This window comes from Bos javanicus, chromosome 26 (genome assembly GCF_032452875.1).
Source record: "Bos javanicus breed banteng chromosome 26, ARS-OSU_banteng_1.0, whole genome shotgun sequence".
Lineage (NCBI taxonomy): Eukaryota > Metazoa > Chordata > Mammalia > Artiodactyla > Bovidae > Bos > Bos javanicus.
The window spans coordinates 22556946-22576883 of record NC_083893.1 but is presented as its reverse complement, the minus strand read 5'-3'; the positions used below and the strand labels follow the sequence as shown (position 1 = coordinate 22576883).

At 39.9% G+C, this 19938-nt stretch overlaps 1 protein-coding gene across 7 annotated transcripts in view; it reads left to right on the top strand.

The window, feature by feature from the left end:
* Positions 1 to 19938, top strand: part of ARMH3 (armadillo like helical domain containing 3) — a 177780-nt gene that overhangs the window by 60536 nt on the left and 97306 nt on the right. For all 7 annotated transcript variants that reach the window (XR_009733794.1, XM_061403220.1, XM_061403215.1 and 4 more), the window contains 2 exons: positions 13104 to 13186; positions 13723 to 13849. Coding sequence is in view for 6 of the 7 variants with exons in the window: in XM_061403220.1 (XP_061259204.1) it covers positions 13104 to 13186; positions 13723 to 13849 (210 nt within the window). In the remaining variant the exon portion in view is untranslated. The remainder of the gene's footprint in view (positions 1 to 13103; positions 13187 to 13722; positions 13850 to 19938) is intronic.

Sequence of the window (19938 nt, the reverse complement as noted above, 5' to 3'; positions counted from 1 at the left end):
TCTGTGAGTCTGTTTCTTAGATAATGTTTCATTTGTGTTGAATGTCCTAGTTTTTACTGTCTGGCTCCTGAAAGAGGAAAAGCAAAAAATGAAGGTGGGGAAAAAAAGGGGCACTGGCCCCTTAGGCCTAGATGTCACTTATCTGTGGGGGGGACAGGCTTGTAACAATAAGGGGAAGTGCAACAAAAATGGCTGCCCACCTATTTGTCTGCATCTCTGTGATCAGAAGCAGCAATCAGTGATCATAGCACAGATTCCCCAGTATTTGGAAGATACGGCCCTTATTGCCGTATCTGGGAGCTGGTCCACCCTAGCTCCTGCAAGTTGTGTGCAAGCTGCTCTAGAAACAGGTGCACAGTTGCTTACCACAGGCCTGGGATTGGGGATAGGTAGCTGCATGTACTAAGAGTTGAAATTGACCAAAGTGAACCAAATTTACCATCCAGATTTTTCTGTAGAAGTTTCAAACCTTCATCAGAGTCCAGAGTTCTACATAGTTACGTCAGACAGATTCTGCCAGGGCAATTATTGTCCTGGCAGAGGATTCTGGGAGAGAGATTGCTGATGTTTCATGTTCTGCCATCTTCCCAGAATCCTCCCACTGGGTATACCGACTTTTGTGCTCTGTTCACCTGGAGAGGCTCGTAGCATATAACCAAAGCCGTTTCATTTTCTTGTCGGATTCATTGGTCTCTGTTTCAGTAAGGTGCTTGGGTTTAACAGCCAGCCAGATGCCTGTATTCTGAGAACGCACCTAGTGCATTTTTAAATTATTCTGTTGGTCAGTGTTGGTTTCTAAGTCCTTCCTGTGCCACTTTGCTGACTGACAGTGAGCCTACTGATTGCTGGCAATGCCCCTGAGTAATTGGTGATTTTGTGCAGAGATGTTCGAATTGCTAGAGTTTATAGTGCCTCTGGGGTTTCAGAGGCATTGCCTTGTTCAGTTCAGTCGCTCAGTCTTGTCTGACTCTTTGCGACCCCATGGACTTCAGCATGCCAGGCTTCCTTGTCCATCACCAACTCCCAGAGCCTACTCAAACTCAACGTCCGTTGTGTTGGTGATGCCATCCAACCATCTCATCCTCTGTCATCCCCTTTTCCTCACGCCTTCAATCTTTCCCAGCATCAGGGTCTTTTCCAGTCAGTCAGTTCTTCACATCAGGTGGCCAAAGTATTGTTTGAGCTTCAGCTTCAGCATCAGTCCTTCCAGTGAATATTCAGAACTGATTTCCTTTAGGATGGACTTGTTGGATCTCCTTGCATCCAAGGGACTCTCAAGAGTCTTCTCCAACACCACAGTTCAAAAGCATCAATTCTTCAGCGCTCACCTTTCTTTATAGTCCAACTCTCACATCCATACATGACTACTGGAAAAACCATACCTTTGACTAGACAGACCTTTGTTGGTAAAGTAATGTCTCTGCTTTTTAATATGCTGTCTAGGTTGGTCATAACTTTCCTTCCAAGGAGCAAGCATCTTTTAATTTCATGGCTGCAGTCACCATCTGCAGTGATTCTGGAGCCCCCCCAAATAAAGTCTGTTACTGTTTCCATTGTTTCCCCATCTGTTTGCCGTGAAGTGATGGGATTGGATGCCATGATCTTCGTTTTCTGAATGTTGAGTTTTAAGCCAACTTTTTGACTTTCCTCTTTCACTTTTATCAAGAGGCTCTTTAGTTCTTCTTCATACTAGTGCTATTTGTAGCCTGTCCTTTGAGTTCTTCTATGTCTGTCCTAAGCTAGTGAGGTTCTAAGTATTTCTCTTCTATTGGTCACTGTGAAGTTACCCATTTTCCCTAATGATCAGGTTTTGCCTTGGGATCTGTGGCCTCTCATCCTAACTCCATGCCAGGCCACAAAATAGGGCCTGGCTTAGTCTTGTCTTTGCTTTCTATGTCTTTGTCTTCATAGCAGGTAAAAGCTGTTCACAGAGACTGCTCTCTCTGACCTGATTCTTCAGAGACATTTATTTGTGCTCTGCTCTCTGCCTCCTTCCTGTTTTTAATCTTATTTAAATGTCATTCACTTGGTTTTGTAATTAAACCTCCCCTCTGCTTCTCTGAGGCAGGCGCTGAGCTACCACTTAATTGTGTCTTCCCGTGGTTGGCTTGTTCCTCTCTGCACCTGGTTTACCTCAATGTGGGGAGAGGTTTTAGTTCTGGAGAAGTTCCCATATCCATTATTCACTCCACGCTTCTACACGACAACATGGTTTGCTGCTTGCTACCTTCTTTTCCTCCACTTAAATTCAAAGTAGAATAGAAAAAGTCTGGGAAAGTCTTCATTGTGTCGGGTATATTAATGCTAGGAACAGCTCTGTGAACAAGGTTCCTTGTGCAGTGAGGTGGCCTTGTGTCGGACAGCAGGATTCTCAGGTGGGTGCTATTGAAATCTTCACATTTAAAAAACAGATTGGCTGCTTTTGCCTCTGTGAATTCACTTGGGACGCAGGGAACTGTCAGAGTACCCATTCCTGGCTCAACTTTCCAGAACCTGTGCACTATCCTTTGTTCTACTTGTGTTTGCATACAGAAAAGTCAGAACTTCTGCATCCTGCTGCCATATTTGATGCACAATACTCTCCAAGGAAAGAAACCTGGAGAGCTAAGTAGGAGACTGACACTTGCCTCTAGTACAGAGTCAAAGAGGCAACATCCAGGCCAGAATAATAGAGTGTGTAGCCTTTCCCTTCTCCAGAGGAATCTTCCCAACTCAGGGATCGAACCCAGGTCTCCCACATTGCAGGCGGATTCTTTACCAGCTAAGCTACAAGGGAAGCTCAGGGATACTGGAGTGGGTAGCCTATCCCTTCTCCAGCAGATCTTCTTGGCCTAGGAGTCAAACTGGGTTCTCCTGCATTGGAGGCAGATTCTTTACCAACTGAGCCATCAGGGAAGTAAAGAGGCAGCAGTTGCAGCTAGTTTATAGTTCCTGAAAGCGAATCCAGACACTTAAGTTTTCAAAGTGCTTGGTGGACTTTCCAGTGAAGAAACAAATGTGTATGGAGCACCCACTTCCTTACAACTTAAACTTGTTGAATGTGTAGTGGAATACCTCAGATGTTTCACTGACATAACTTCTCTATTTTTCACTCAGTGCAGTTTAAGAGTATTTGAAGCCAGGGATCTGGATCCTCCTTTAGTAGGAATAAAAAAGATTTAGGAGTCAAACCCAGTATCCCCAAGGATTTCCTAGAATATTGTTAGAATAGTTGACCCTTAAAGAAGTTGAGGTTTTGAGGTGCTTATACCCAGCCCCCCACTCCAACCTTGTCAAAAATTTACCTATAACTTTACAGTCTGCACTTCCTACCAGCAGTCTCACATCTGTGGATTTGACCAACCACAGATCATATAGTAACATAGTATACATTTATTTTTAAAAATCTAAGTATAAGTGGACCCACACAGTTCAAACCCAAGTTGTTCAAGGATCAACTGTACTTCAGTGTGTTGTTAGCTTTGACTATCAGCTTTGATGATTATTCTGAAAACTGCCGTGGTATTGTCTTGAAGGCTGTGCAGTGCTCATTTTGAATTTGTATTCTTGCTCAAGTGTTCATGACTCTCTGTTGATTGAGTATATTGGGTGCCTTTTATTTTCCCATCAAAACACTTTTGTATGTTTGGCTCTGTACTCAGTACTGTGTACCATGATGTAAATTTCAGCCCATCAGTTATGCTGAGGTTACAGAAAGTTGGGATGGAGTATTTGCAGGGCTCATGCTAATGTCTGTGGAAAGAAAAATATTGGCCTCTTGTTTTTCAATTGGTAAAACATACATAAAATTTTATCATTTTAAGTGTAAGCTCAGTGGCATTAAGTACATTCATATTGTTGGGCAACCATCTCTTCCTTCCGTCTCCAGAATTTTAAAAGTTTTCTTAGACTGAAATTGTATCTATTAAACAGTAAGCCTGTATTCCTCCCTGTCTACACCTCTAGCAACCACCAATCTGCTTCCTGTCTCTATGAATTTGATTTCTCTACGTCCTGCATGTAAATTGAGTCATGTGGTATTTGTCCTTCTGTGACTGACTTTTTTCACTTAGCATAGTGTCTTCATGTTTCACCTATGTTTTAGCATGTGGCAGAATTTCCTTTTTCAGGCTGAGTAATATTCCACTGTATACCACATTTTTAAAAATCTATTATTTATTTATTTATTTATTTTTTAATTTTTAAAAATTTTATTTTATTTTTGAACTTTACAGTATTGTATTGGTTCTGCCATATATCAAAATAAATCCACCACAGGCATACACGTGTTCCCCATCCTGAACCCTCCTCCCTCCTCCCTCCCCATACCATCCCTCTGGGTCGTCCCAGTGCACCAGCCCCAAGCATCCAGTATCGTGCATTGAACCTGGACTGGTGACTCGTTTCATATATGATATTATACATATTTCAATGCCATTCTCCCAAATCATCTCACCCTCTCCCTCTCCCACAGAGTCCAAAAGACTGTTCTATACATCAGTGTCTCTTTTGCTGTCTTGTATACAGGGTTATTGTTACCATCTTTCTAAATTCCATATATATGCGTTAGTATACTGTATTGGTATTTTTTCTTTCTGGCTTACTTCACTCTGTATAATAGGCTCCAGTTTCATCCACCTCATTAGAACTGATTCAAATGTATTCTTTTTAATGGCTGAGTAATACTCCATTGTGTATGTATACCATAGCTTTCTTATCCATTCATCTGCTGATGGACATCTAGGTTGCTTCCATGTCCTGGCTATTATATACAGTGCTGCGATGAACATTGGGGTACACGTATCTCTTTCAATTCTGGTTTCCTCAGTGTGTATGCCCAGCAGTGGGATTGCTGGATCATAAGGCAGTTCTATTTCCAGTTTTTTAAGGAATCTCCACACTGTTCTCCATAGTGGCTGTACTAGTTTGCATTCCACATTTAAAAAAAAAAAATTATTTTTTAATTGGAAAGTAATTGGTTTATAATGTTGTATTGGTTTCTGCCATACATCAACATGAATCAGCCATAGGTATACATATATCTCCACCCTCTTGAACTCCCTCCCTCCTCTCAGCCCATCCTGCCCCTCTAGGTTGTCACAGAGAACCAGGTTGAGCTTCCTGTGTCATATAGCAAATTCCCACTGGTGTCTGTTTTACATGTGGTATCAGTGCTGCTCTCTCAGTTCATCCCAGCCTCTCCTTACTCACCTGTGTCTACAATTCTTTCTCTATGTCTGCATCTCTGTTATTGCTCTACAAATAGGTTCATTAGTATATTTTTCTAGATTCCATATATGTGTGCTTGGTTGCTTAGTCATGTTCGACTCTTTCTGACCCCATGGACCGTAGCCCATCAGGCTTCTCTGTCCATGGGGATTCTCCAGGCCAGAATACTGGAGTGGGTTGTCATGTCCTCCTCCAGGGGATCTTCCCAACCCAGGGATCGAACTCAGGTCTCCTGCATTGCAGGCGAATTCTTTACCATCTGAGCCATCAGGGAAGCCCAAGAATACTGGCGTGGGTAGCCTATCCCTTCTCCAGGGTAACTTCCCAACCCAGGAACCGAACCAGGGTCTCCTGCATTGCAGGTGGATTCTTTACCAGCTGAGCTACCTGGGGAGCCCTAGATTCCATATATATGCATTAATATATGATATTTGTTTTCCTCTTTCTGACTTACTTCACTCTGTATAACAGGCTCTAGGTTCATCCACCTCACTAGAACTGACTCAAATTCGTTCCTTTTTATGGTTGAGTAATATTCCATTGTATATATGTACTACAACTTCTTTATCCATTCGTCTGTTAATAGACATCTAGGTTGCATCCATGTCCTGGTTATTGTAAGTAGTGCTGCAGTGAACACTGGGGTACATGTATCTTCTAGAATTGTGGTTTTCTCAGGGAATATGCCTGGTAGTGGGATTGCTGGGTCATATGGCCTTTTTCCCACATCCTCTCCAACATTTATTGTTTGTAGATTTTTTGATGATTGCCAGTCTGACTGGTTTGAGGTGATACCTCATTGTAGTTTTGATTGCATTTCTCTAATAATAAGCAATGTTGAGCACTTTTTTATGTGTTTATTACCCATCTGTATGTCTTTTTGGAGAAATGTCTATTTAGGTCTATTTAGGCCCATTTTTTGGGTTGTTTGTTTTCTGATATTGAGCTGCCTGAGCTGCTTATATATTTTGGAGATTACTCCTTTGTCAGCTGCTTCATTTGAAATTGTTTTCTCTTATTCTAAGGGTTGTCTTTTCATCTTGTTTATGGTTTCCTTTGCTGTGCAAAAGCTTTTAAGTTTAATTAGATCCCATTTATTTTTGTTTTTATTTCTGTTCTGCTATTAGGTGGGTCATAGAGGATCTTGCTGTGGTTTATGTCAAAGAGTATTCTGCCTATGTTCTCCTCTAAGAATTTTCGTTTCTGGTCTTACATTTAGGTCTTTAACCCATTTTGAGTTTATATTTGTGTATGGTGTTAGAAAGTGTTCAAATTTCATTCTTTTACATGAAACTGTCTAGTTTTCCGGCACCACTTATTGAAGAGACTGTGTTTTATCCATTGTATATTCTTGCCTCCTTTGTCAAAGATAAGGTGCCCATAGGTGCATGGATTTATCTCTGGGCTTTCTATCCTGTTCCATTGGTCTATATTCTGTTTTTGTGCCAGTACCATACTGTCTTGATGACTGTAGCTTTGTAGTATATAGTCTGAAGTCAAGAGGTTGATTCCTCCAGTTCCATTCTTCTTTCTCAAGAACGCTTTGGCTATTCAGGGTCTTTTGTATTTCCATGTGAATTGTGAAATTTTTGTTCTAGTTCTGTGAAAAATGCCATTGGTAATTTGATAGGGATTGCATTGAATCTGTAGTTTGCTCTGGGTAGTATAGTCATTTTCACAATATTAATTCTTCCAATCTAGGAGCTTGGTATATCTCTCCATCTGTTTATGTCATCTTTGATTTCTTTCATCAGTGTCTTATAGTTTTCTGTATACAGCTCTTCTGTCTCCTTAGGTAGATTTATTCCTAGGTATTTTAATTTTTTTTATTGCAATGGTGAATGGAATTGATTCCTTAATTTCTCTTTCTGATTTGTCACTGTTAGTGCAAGGGATTTCTGTATATTGATTTGGTATCCTGTAATTTTACTAAATTCACTGATTAGCTCAAGTAATTTTCTGATTGTGTCTTTCACGTTTTGTTTATCTATTCATGTGTCAATGGATTCTTGTATTGCTTCCACCTTTTGGCTATTGTAAATAATGCTGTTATAAACATGGGTGCAAAAATACTCGAGTCCTTGCTTTTCACTTCTTGTTTTTGAGACTGTGCAGGTTAAAGTGTCTTTAGGTCAGTGGAGTAAAATTCTGAGATGCTTAAAAGAGAGATGAACTTACAAGATTTTTCTTTTGATCACTTGGATGTGTGAGGTGCTGGTTAGTGGAACTCTGATTAAAGTTACAGTTTTGGGTGGCATAAAGTTATAGTTTTGGATGGCAAATACAAGTATTGGTCCTAGATAGCTTGTTCCTCAACCTTCAACAAATGTTTTTTTAAGTGAAGTTTAGGAGGAACCAGTACAGTTTCATAAATCTCAGCAAGGGGAGTTCATGGACCATCCTGGTATGTTGCTGTTAATGTAATTTATCTTCAATTAGCTATGTGACTTTGGATAACTTATTAAATCTTTCTGAATTTTAATTTGGTCATCTGTTAATTGGGACCGTTATTAGCTCCTTCATGGGATACTTACTAGGTTTCAGTGAGAGTGATGTACTTTAAGTGCTTTACATAATGCCTACCATCTAGCATATACCTAATAGATGTTACTTCCCTTGCCATTTATGACTTTTGTGTTTCTCCCTTTGAAAAGAGATGAATGCAGTTTGGGGGAGATGATTTCTGTAGTTAGGTATCTCTTTTTAAGCTCTCAAGTGGAGTGCAGTAGAAAAGAGGAAGATTTGAGATACAGTTTTCCCTCTATATCCATGGGTTCTGCATCCACGGGTTCAGCCAACCACAGATCAAAAATATTTGGGAAAAAAAATTCCAGAAATTTCCAAAGAGCAGAACATGAATTTGCTGTATGCCAGCAACTATTTACATGGCTTTTACATTGTATTAGGTATTGCATTGTAAGCAACCTAGAGTTGGTTTAAACTATATAGGAAGATGTGTGTAGGTAACTATACCATTTTATTTAAAGGACTTGAGACTCTATGGAATTGGGTATTTGGGGGGAAAGTCCTGGAGCCAATCCTACCCACCCCCCACCCCCACTGTGGATACTGAGGAACAACTGTACTTGATGTGAACTTCTGGCATAGTTAGTGACTTGTAGTAGGTGTCATTCAGCAGAAAGATATGATCCATTTCTCTCTACGATATATCTATCTGGCATTGGTGTTTGGGGACAGCCTGTTCCTGGGGCTGTGAAGGATTGGGGCCAGTGAGAATTGTCTGTTAAGGCCTGGAGGGTCTCAGCCACCAAGCTTGTCCTCATCTGAAAAGATACTCTGCAATAAACTGTGCGATTCTGTTTTGTGGAATGGGTAGCCATTGCTTGCCTAATGGGCAGAACTGTTTACACAGTATTGAGTTTCTATAACATAGGCCCTTTTTCTTTGGAAATCCCTCAGACTAAGGATCATATTTTTGTTGAGGAAGATTTTGTGTTAGTCTCTTCTCCCCTGCTTCCTTTTAAAACTGTTACCTAAAAATTAGAAACATGGTAACCAAAGTGTTAAATTACAAAGAAAAAAGTATATCCTGCTCCACCGCTTATCTTCACAATGACTACAACACGTGTCATGCTTGATACCAAACTCTTAACAGAGATATGACTAATTAATAATCTTATGTTTATACAACCAATACCTTGTCTTTTTTAGTTATCCTAACTCTTCCCTCTATGTACTGTTACCTCTGTGACTGTCCTTGGAACAGTTTGGCTGGTCATGTGCCCAAATGGCACCAAGTGAACAAGTGGATCGAGGGCGGTTTTCTAAAAATGTGTGTTTGGAGAGTGGTGAGGCAGGAATCGGCCAGCATGAGCTCTGTGCTACTTGTGTGTTGGCACCGAGATCCTGAGTACCATTTCTCTTCTGTCCTTAACCTGCCCCTGGCCCACGGCTATTCTCTGCCCTGCAGTTAAACCCTGTCCATAGCACTGCATCATAATAGCTTATGAATAAACCTGGCTATGAATTGCTTATACTCAGGTTTTTTTTGTTTGTTTCAGTTCTGATTTTGCATAAAGAAAGGGGATCTTAGCTTCATTTGAGGAGAAGGAAATGGCAACCCACTCCAGTACTCTTGCCTAGAGAATCCCAGGGACAGGGGAGCCTGGTGGGCTGCCATCTATGGGGTTGCACAGAGTCGGACACGACTGAAGCGACTTAGCAGCAGCAGTAGCAGCTCCATTTGAAGTTCAGATCTGATCATGGTCTATGTTCAGTACATAATTTTGAAGGACACACCCAGAGTGAGGGGAATAGGAACAGTTTTAGTTGACATTTATTATTAGTAGTAGTATTTTTTAAAAATCCTAGAGAGGAAACAGAGAAAGGGAGATAGAGATGTAGGAAAGATGAGATTTAAAGAAGAGAGATGAGGGACTTCTGTGGCGGTCCAGTGGCTAAGACTCTGAGCTCCCAACGCAGGGGGCCCAGGTTCCATCCCTCGTCAGGGAGCTAGATCCCACATACCAGAACTAAGAGTTTGCAGGCCACAACTAAGAAATCCCGCATGCTGCAACTAAGAACTGGCATAGGCAAATAAATGTGTTTTTTTTTTTTAAAAACAATTAAAAATAAAAATAAAGAGGAGAGATGAAAGCTGATATAGAGGGCCCGCTGAGGTGTTTTTTGCTGAGAAAAGCTACTAGAAGTTTTTTAGTGTTGAGAATGAATAGAAGAAAGGTAATAATGAGGTGTTAAGCAGTTGTGCTATAATAAGTAGCTGAGGACCAAGAAAAGAAGAGCACCAAGTAGATGGAAATAACCTTGGAGCAGCCAATAGGTGGAGAAAGTTATAAACCAGAGTCTTCTAGGACAGTATTGATGGTAGTATACTTAGCAAATCTTAAGCACACCATTTATACATGAGCTTCCTTCTGTTTTAATATTTGACTGCATCTAGCTCAGATGGTAAAGAGTCTGCCTGCAGTGTGGGAGACCCGGGTTTGATTCCTGGGTCGGGAAGATCCTCTGGAGAAGGAACTGGCAAACCACTCCAGTATTCTTGCCTGGAAAATCCCACGGATGGAGGAGCCTGGCAGTCTGTAGCCCATGGGGTACCAAAGGGTCGGACACGACTGAGTGACTTCACTTTCACTCTCAGCACCTTTGTTTGTCTGTTGTTGTTGTTCGGTTGCTAAGCAGTGACATCATGGACTCTTACAACCCCATGGACTGCAGGCTTTTATCTTAATGGAATGGAAGAAGGAACACTGAACAGGAGACCAGGTTCTAGTCCCTGCTTGGTCACTAACTAGTTGGGGTGGTGGTCAGGGGTTGTTTTTGAATCCAAAAATGAGGGAGTAGGATTAAATAACCTCTAAGGTCCTTTCTAGCTCTAAAAATTTAAAATCAACTATGTTGAAGCCTCACAAATTTTTAACTCCCATCACATCGGGTTAGAGGATAGAAGACCATGTATGTGTATATAGGACACTGAACAGTTGATAGAATGCTAAGTCAGAAAGATGTTGAAGGAAAAAAGTGTTATATTATGGGATATTTGGGACATTCCTTCTCGAATAAGAATCATGGTTCCTGATGTCAGAGGCTCATGGGAGCCAATTTTAAGGGTACTTGGTTCATTTTAGCTGCCTTTTAAATTCCCTCTGGAGAATGATGACTTCCAGGTAAGAAAACCCTGGCTTTTTCAGAAGGAGGGGGTCTGACCTGAATTGTCAGGGATAGAATGCAGGTTTCCCTGACACAGACTCTCGGAGTATTGCAGTGCTGGACTCTCCTTCTCAACACTATTTGACTCTGCTGACATCGGTGACAATTGAAACGCAGGCCACCTCTTGGCCTGTGCTAGAATTGCTCTCTTCCTCCCTTCATATTTATCATTTTGTCATCCCTGGCTCTGAATCCCAGAGATCAAGGCTAGCTGTAGTCCAGCAGAGGAGCAATAAATCATTGTGCTCACTTCCTTTTCTCCAGGTTTTCTACCCCTTAATTACCACATAACCACTGCTGAGGCTGCATCTTTGTGCTGCATGTACCTGGGACAAAAGCCTTCCTTGATTGGATATGTGCAAAAGCAACTTTGTCTCTAGCTAGCCATTATGTTTTGTAGAATGCCACATGTGTTACCCATCCTTTTTCTTGTCTCCTGTGAATTTAGGGAGTCCTACTGTCAGAAGATTTATCTATTAACAGGGCTTGTCTAAGCTCTGGGGTTAGTGGGGGTGGTGTGGGCAGCCCCTACGCATTGAGAGATCTGGGCTGGGTTAGTCTTTTTCTTGGCCGTGCTGCAGCTTGCAGGATCTTAGTTACCCAATCAGAGATTGAACCTGGGCCATGTCAGTGAAAGTGCCAAATTCTAACCACTGGACTGCCAGGGAATCCCCATGGGTTAGTCATTTTTATGTGGATTTTAGCTAGTCCCCTTCATTCTCTGAGCTCCTGGCCTACTAGGAGCTTAGTAGATTGTATGATCCAGAGTGGCCTCCCGTGGAGCTTTTTTAGGTCCAGTCCAGTAGATCACTTGTTAACAGACAACATCAAAAAAGCCAGCTGCCTATCATTTGCCTTTCCATTAGGAAACCTCAGAGAACTTGAGTCAGGGTGAAGAGTTCATAAATGAGGATACCTGCCTCCTTCAACCCTAGCAAGGCTTCCCCCCCCCCCCCCCCCCGTTTGAAGGGAAGAATCAGGCTTTAGAAACAGAATGTAGACAAGCTCTTGTACTTTTCCTTGCCTGCTGTTTCTTTACTGTACCTGTGCTTTTAGAGGGTTGAGAGTGAGGGGTGTTGTATGGCAGGCAGCAAGTGTCTGGAGAGACTTACTCCTACTCACCATTCCCTGCTGTTTTAAATCTAAGCTCACATCTCTTTTCTAAGAGTAGTAAACTTCACACAAAGCTCAGATAAGAGAAGGGACTTCTCTGCTGACAAAAAAGCAGGTATGGTTTTAGGAAAGGAGCGGTCGAGCCTTTTTTGTGTGTGTATATGTAGAAGTAGGACAGGTTGATGGGGAGAAGACAAAAGGAACATCAAATACTTGTAGCCGCTGAACCCCTCCTTTATATTCCCCATCACACAGGGGAGATAGGTACAGTGGCAGTGGCTATGGTGGGCACAAAAGCAGGACTGAGTTTATAGCCTTGGGTGAAAGAGTATAAGGCAGCGGTTAAATTATTTTATGCTTAATATTTATTGGCAAAAATGTCTTTAAAGCTGTACTGTTTAACTAGGACTTAGCAGTCAATCTCATGATTGAGATTGCTTGGGTTTTGGCACTCTCTCCCCTCATTAAAGATTACAAGGCAAAAAGGGGACCTTTTCAGTAAATGTTGTCACAGTTAAGAGAGGACAGAGCATGTTGCACTCTTATTTGAATATTTAGAACAGTTAAGGGCTTTTTTTCCCTTCATGAGCTCTTTTTTTATCCAGAACTAAACCAGTAAGTTCTATAGTATGTCTGTTGATCATTTAGATTCGAAAGATGTCCTTCTTAGCTGTAATGTTTGAAACAGATATGCAGCTAAAACTTGGTGACTTGAAACGCTAGCAGCCTGGGGTGAGAAGGGACGCTCAATAAACTGAGGAAATTTGATGGGGAAATCAGCATACAGGTGTAAATTTGGAACACTGAAATGTCCATTTTATAGTCAGATTTCTGAGCTTAATTGCTATTTAAGAAGTAAAAAGTAGATTTTTTATAACCTTCTATAGACAGATAAGCAAACATGTACTTGAGAAGGTCAGTGTTTTCTTCAACTACACCTGCTCTGCCTGCTTTTAAAAATTTCCTAGTAGCTGTGATATACTCATTCTAGCCCTGTTTGGATTTCTTTAGATCTAGTCTACTTTCATTTAACTTTATTGATTATGCTTTGATTATCTTATCAATGCCTTTTTTTTTTCTTTTTTTTAAAGCCTTGATAAATTTGTTGAAGTTCCTTATGTCAAATGAGACTGTACTTTTGGCAAAGCACAACATTTTTACATTAGCTCTTATGGTGAGTAGCAAAAAAACACGTTTATTTTTCTGAAGCTATACTCTAGGGCAAAAATGGGCTGGTTTGAGACAGGAGCTGGTGTTCTAAGGATTAAACTATAGGAGGATACCAGGCCTTTATTTTCCCTTTGGATCAGAATCTCCCTACTAGTGCTTCCACTTTCACCTGTGTCTTTGGAGAACCTGGGCTCTTTCATGAAATAATGGTAACACACACTCTTATATAATATTCCCACCACACAGATATAAGAGGTGTAAATTAATTTCAAGGGGATTGATAATATGGAAAGGTAGAAAATAATTAGAAAGTGATGAGTTTTCAGTAATTATTACTTTAATGTAATTTATTGAATGGTAAGTTTTATAGAAAAGTTAATTTTTAATAATGATTTTGTTTAATAACCAGCTAACAAAATTGCTGAAAATTTAACTGCTCTTGAAAGACAGTAAGAGCTGGCTATATAGCACACTACTGATAATACCCTTCTGAGTCTTCATAGTATGATGTCTATATATGGGCTTTTGCTTCTTTTTTAGATTGTGAACCTATTTAATATGTTTATCACATATGGAGATACATTCCTGCCCACCCCCAGCAGTTATGATGAACTCTACTATGAGATTATCCGCATGCACCAGAGCTTTGACAACCTCTACTCTATGGGTAAGCTGTCTTCTTTTTATTTTTTGTCTCCCGATCAGCTGTGATTTTTGGTCTATGAAAGGAAAAGACTCCAAAAGATTCTCCCCTAGTTGCTTGGTGCCCTTACTTGGCACAGAACTATAGTAGTCTCCTTTTCTCAGGCAATAAGAAAGTATATGTGGACTTCCTCGCCTTCAGGAACTCAAAATTCATCTCAGTAGAAGGCTGGTTAGCATCCCTGTAGCCCTTTCTTGATGTTTGTGAAAGAGAGAAAATAGGGAGGCTTGTAGATTTAGTGAATGCCAGTGAGATGGGTGTGAGAGTGGGTGGGAGTTGACAGCAGCAAATAGAAGAGCTTGGATCCCAAAGGAACATTGTGTGATTTGAAAAGGTACAAGGTTTTAAGGATTTTTAATGTACCTATGTATTTTTAGCATAACTTAGAAGAGGAAGTGGGCATTAGATAAAAATCTTTTTTGCAAAAACCTTTTGGTGATTGGCTTGCCTAAAATTTACTCTGCAGCCACATGAGTATTCCTTACTTCTATAAGAGGTCATGTATCCCTGTAAGTTTGAGTGAAGAGTCTAATCAAACCTACCTAAGTTTAAAGGTCAAGAAAGATTTCTTTAGATTTCCCAGAAATAGTAAGCCACTCAATAAAGTTGTCTATTAAAAAGCTCCAACTTATTAGGGATGTGATCAGTATATAATAAACTGCATTCTTTTTTTTTTTTGGCCATGCTGAGGCATATGGGATCTTAGTTCCCTGACCAGGGATGGAACCTACACCCCCTGCAGTGGAAGCATGGAGTCTTAACCACTGGACCCCCAGGGAAGTCCCAAACTGCACTTTTTTAAAGGATACAATTTTTGATAAGTTTTGGCATGTGTATATGTACATGAAGGTGTCATTAAATCAAGATAATGTACATATCCTCCCCCTCTCCCCAAATTTCCTTGTGTCCCTCTATGTCACTTTTACCACCTCTGTCCCTTATCCCTAGGCAACCCCTGATCTGCTTTCTGTCACTATTGATTAGTTTATTGATCCCTATTGTTGGGACTATTTATGAAAAGTTCATCTTCTGCTTGGGACTCCTGTATGTATCATGAGTAAAGTAGAGGGGATTTGGAATACATGGAGAAAGAGTAGAAGCAAACAGTGGAAAGGATTGCCTAGGAGGAATTTTTTTTTTTATTTCCCTGCTCTCTCATCGTCAGTGTAATAGCTTTAGCATCAGGTCAGCTCCCCTCAGAATAAGAGGTTCCCATTGTCATATCAAGTCACACGTCTTTTTTTTTTTTTTTTGAGCTAGGAAGTCTTCCATGAGAACCCTCTAGCAAACTTCCCATTGGCAGAATGTTCTCAGTGTACCCTGGTGTGGTTTGCATCTACCCGGCTTTTACCAGTATCCTTGTTTTCAAGAATATAGAATTTTCCAAGGGTGAAGAGCTGCCCCAGAGGCTTTAACACCCATTAATGGATGAATAAAGAGGTCTTTCAGTGAGGAAAGGAAGGAGAGTTGGAGTGGGGGAGGTGTTTTATAGATGTCTGGCTTACCTGCACATTTGAGCCATGTACACAGTCAAATGAGATCAACGTTTACAGCTATAGCAACAAGAGAAGAAAGGATATCTGGGAATGCTCAGATGTACTAAGAAAGTACAAAGAGGAAAGTGAATTTTACTAAATGAAACACAACAAATAGCAGGAGGTGGCATGTTTCAGTACTCTCCATTTTGTGTAAAGTATAATGAAACTTCAGGTGGAAAAAAATGTATTTTTTAGTCAGGTTTTTTGAAGTATAATTTACATATATGATATAATGCACCATTTTTAATGTACTGTTCTCAATTTCAGCATATGCATATAGAAGTATAATTATCACAGAAAATCAAGATTTAGAAGAGTTTTACCATCTCAAAAACTTCCCTCTTCTCTGTACTCCTGTAAGATCAACTCCTCCACCTATTGCTTTGAGATCAGCTCCTAGTCACTTTCTAGCAACCACTGATCTATTCCTTGTCCCCATGATTTTGCCTTTTCTAAAAAAGTATATAGATGACATCATACCGTTTTTTGAGTCTGGCTTCTTTTTTTTTTTTCTTTTATTTATTTATTTATTTATTTTTTAAATTTTATTGTATTTTTAAACTTTACATAATTGTATTAGTTTTGCCAAATATCAAAATGAATCCGCCACAGGTATACATGTGTTCCCCATCCTGAACCCTCCTCCCTCCTCCCTCCCCATACCATCCCATACTGGATGCTTGGGGCTAGTGCACTGGGAGTCTGGCTTCTTATACATAGTAATTTGTTTGAAGTTATCCATGTTGATGCAGGTATCAGTAGTTTGTTCCTTTTTATTATGGGGTAATATTCCATTGTGGGAATATGCTAGTTTAACTTATCCATTTATCAGTGGAAGGACATTTAGAAAGTTTCCAGTTTTTAGGGATTGTAAATAAAACCTCTGTAAACATTTTTGTACACAGATTTATGTGAACACAAGTTTTGTTTTCACTTGGTACCTTCCCGAGCATATGAAGCATTATTACAATAGCTGTTTGAATGTCCTTTCCCACTAACTGCATCATCTCTCTTCATGTCTAGGTCTGTTTTATTGACTGATTTTTCTCCTGCTTTTGGGTTATGTTTTTCTGGCTTCTTTGGGTTTTTAAAATTAATTAATTAGGCTGCATTGGGTCTTAGTTGTGGCATGCAGGATCTTCGTTGCATCATGTGGGGTCTTTGGTTGCAGCACATGGGCTCTCTAGTGGGATCTGAGTTCTCTGACCTGGGATTGAACCTGTGTCCCCTGCACTGCAAGGTGGATTCTTTTTGAAAAATTTTTATTGAAACAGTTGATTTACAATGTTGTATCAGTTTCAGATATAGAGCAAAGTGATTTGTGTGTGTGTGTGTGTGTGTATACATATGTGTATTCTTTTTTAGATTCTTTTCCACTATAGGTTATTACAAAATATTGAGTATAGTTCTGCAAGGTGTTTTCTTAACCACTGGACCACCAGGGAAGTCCCTTTCCTACTTCTTGAATGCTGGTAATTTTTAAATTGGATTTTGAACATTGTGATGTTAATGTTGTAAGGTTTGATTTTATTATGTTCCTTTATATAATGTTAGACTTTATTCTGGAATGCAGTTATGTTGTGTGGAATCTGTTTCATCCTTTTAGGATTTGCTTTTAAGGGTTATTAAATTGGGTTAAGAGCAACTTTTATTATAGGCTAATTTGGCCAGATTACTAATGCAGTACCCATCTGAAGATTCTTCCTGATAATTCATATATCGATAGGTTTTTCTACTCTTACTGGTGGAAATTCAAATTATTTTGCTTGTAGAGCCTTCCATGAGCTCCACAATTTCTTCTCTTTTCCAGTGGTTCTTTACCCCCAGGCTTGAGTAGTTTTCTCTTTTTTATGTGTAGATCAGTGCTCAGCAAAAGATGTAAGAGGACCCCTCTACAAACTTATAGAATACCCTGTTAAACTCCCTCCTCTACAGTGCTCTATGCCACAAATTCTAGGTGCCTTGTCTTGTCCAGTTGCTAATCTCTGTGTCTTTGATTTAGTAAGCTTCTGGATTCTGTTTAAGTTCCTCCTGTCTGCCCTGTAGGTTGGAAACTTTTTCACACAGTAAGCTGGGATAATTCTAGGGCTCACCTTGTTTGTTTTCCATCTTAAAGGATCACAGTTCTGTATACCCATTGTCCAATGTCTGAAAGCTATTGTTTCTTATATTTTGTTCAGTTTTTTATTGCTTAAGGTAGAAGGGTTAATTATGTCTTGTTACTTCATCATGGCTAGAAGGAGGAGACTCTTGATAAAGACACATTTAATATTCCTACAGCAGTGATATCCACTGATGAGGAAGGACCTTGACATAAGCTACCCTGAACCGTAAATGATACCATATTTTGAACTGTTTTTTTCCTTTTAGAAAAAGATAATTACCAGTACTAAAGAAAAAACAAGGTACAAATTTTTTTATTTAATACAATCTCTCCTTTCTAGTATGAGCACTATTTTCATATGGGCGTCCCAGGTGGCGCTAGTGGTAAAGAACCCACCTGTTAATGCAGGAGATGTAAGGGATGTGGGTTCGATCCCTGGGTTGAAAAAATCCTCTGAAAAAGGGCACGGCAACCTATTCAAGTATTCTTGCCTGGAGAATCCCATGGACAGAGGAGCTTGGTGGGCTACTGTCCATAGGGGTCGCAAAGAGTCAGACACCACTGAAGCGACTTAGCATGCATGCACATATTAGTCTACTTTATGCATAGTTTTACATAATTGTGATCATGTTATCCTATTTTTTTTTTTAAGCTATTATAGAACATTTTTTTTTTTTTTGGTAGTTTTCTTAAGTTTCTTTCTCTCTCCACCCTCTCTTTTTTTGCATAGTATGGATACTGTTTATTTAACCATTCTTTCCTTTCATGAAAATTATGGTTGTTTCCAGTTTTTGCTATTACTTAAGTCTCTTTTTTAAATGGCTGCATGGTATGCTGTTTTGGTGTATCATACTTTGTACTACCTAAATGATAAACTTAGCTTGAGGCGTTTGGGTGTTTTGAGATAATTTTGTGTTTAAATTTGGGAACTTAGAAAAGAATGTAAAAGCCAATGGCTTGGAAAGCTTGTTTCCCTTGGAAATGTAGTGATGAGGTCATCTGGGTGCCTGTTCACTAAGGAACAGATGTGACAGGATGTTAACAGAGAAATAATCCGTGAACAGAGTTGAATACCTCTCTGAGGAAAGGGGAGTAAAATTCAGCTCAATTCCACAAATACTAGATCTTCACCATCAGAGAATTTATGATTTAGTGGAGGGTCTAGTGGAAAACGGATATATCTAAACAGTTTTTGCAACTGAGTTGAAAAAAATATGTCTGACCTGCTTGAAACAGTTTTGTTCATTCATGAATAAATTTGTGCATACACTTAATGAATCCCTGAGTTGAGACTGAAAAGCTCTAACTTGAAACTGAGTTCCCCTGCACTAAATCTTGTAAATTAGGAAAGCAGCACTCTGATAATGTTTTATTAAGGCTTCCATCTTCTCTTTCGTAAAATTGCATGAATTTATAAAAATGAAATATTGCTGAAATAGATGCAGAGTAGCCAGATGAGTTTTCTTTCCCTATTACAGTTATATGCCCTCCCTCTAGTACAGCTGCTGCTGCTACTACTCTTGCTAGAGCAATACTGGTCAGGAGTTGGTAGTGATGGTACCTATGCAGATTGGTTATACGTTTTTTAATGTTAGGCTCTGATTAACTAACTAACTGACTTTCTCCTCCGAGAAGGTCTTAAGTATATTCTTGCATTTGTTTGGAAGACAGTCTATTTAATGAATAGTAGCTAATATTAATACTTATGTAACAATTACTATGTGCCAGGTACTGATCTAAGGCTTTATATATATAACTTACTTGATTTTCATAATAATCCTTTCATGTAAGTATTGCTGTTTTTCTCTAGTAAGTGGCAAAGGCTAGACTTGGACACCAACAGTTGGTTTCAGAGTTCACACTCTTAACCACTCAGTGTATCAAGTACAGGCTGTAGGACCATTCCCTCCAGGTTTAAATTCTAGCCCCCTTACTTACAGTTCTGTGAATAAACTTGATTGATTAATTGTTTGTCTCCTCTGAGTCTCATATGTATGCTGTATTGTATATATTCTTTGTCCAGTTTCTGGCACATAGTAGACTCTCTACATGTTTAGTTCATATTCGTTATTCACTCATTAAAAACATATGCTTGGAGCGCCCACTGTATCCTTGTTCTTTCCAGAAACACTTGTGCTGGTTTGTCTCTTTTCTGAAAGAGTATAGGTACTATAATGTGTGGCCCTGAAGCTCATAGCTGACAGAGAATATGCATGTGTGTGTGCTAAATTGCTTCAGTTGTGTCTGACTCTGTGACCCTGTGGGCCATAGCTCGCCTGGCTCCTCTGTTCATGGGATTCTCCAGGCAAGAATATTGTAGTGGGTTCTAGAGTATCTTCCTGACCCAGGGATCAAACCCAAGTCTCCTGCATTGGCAGGCGGGTTCTATACAACTAGCACCACCTGGGAAC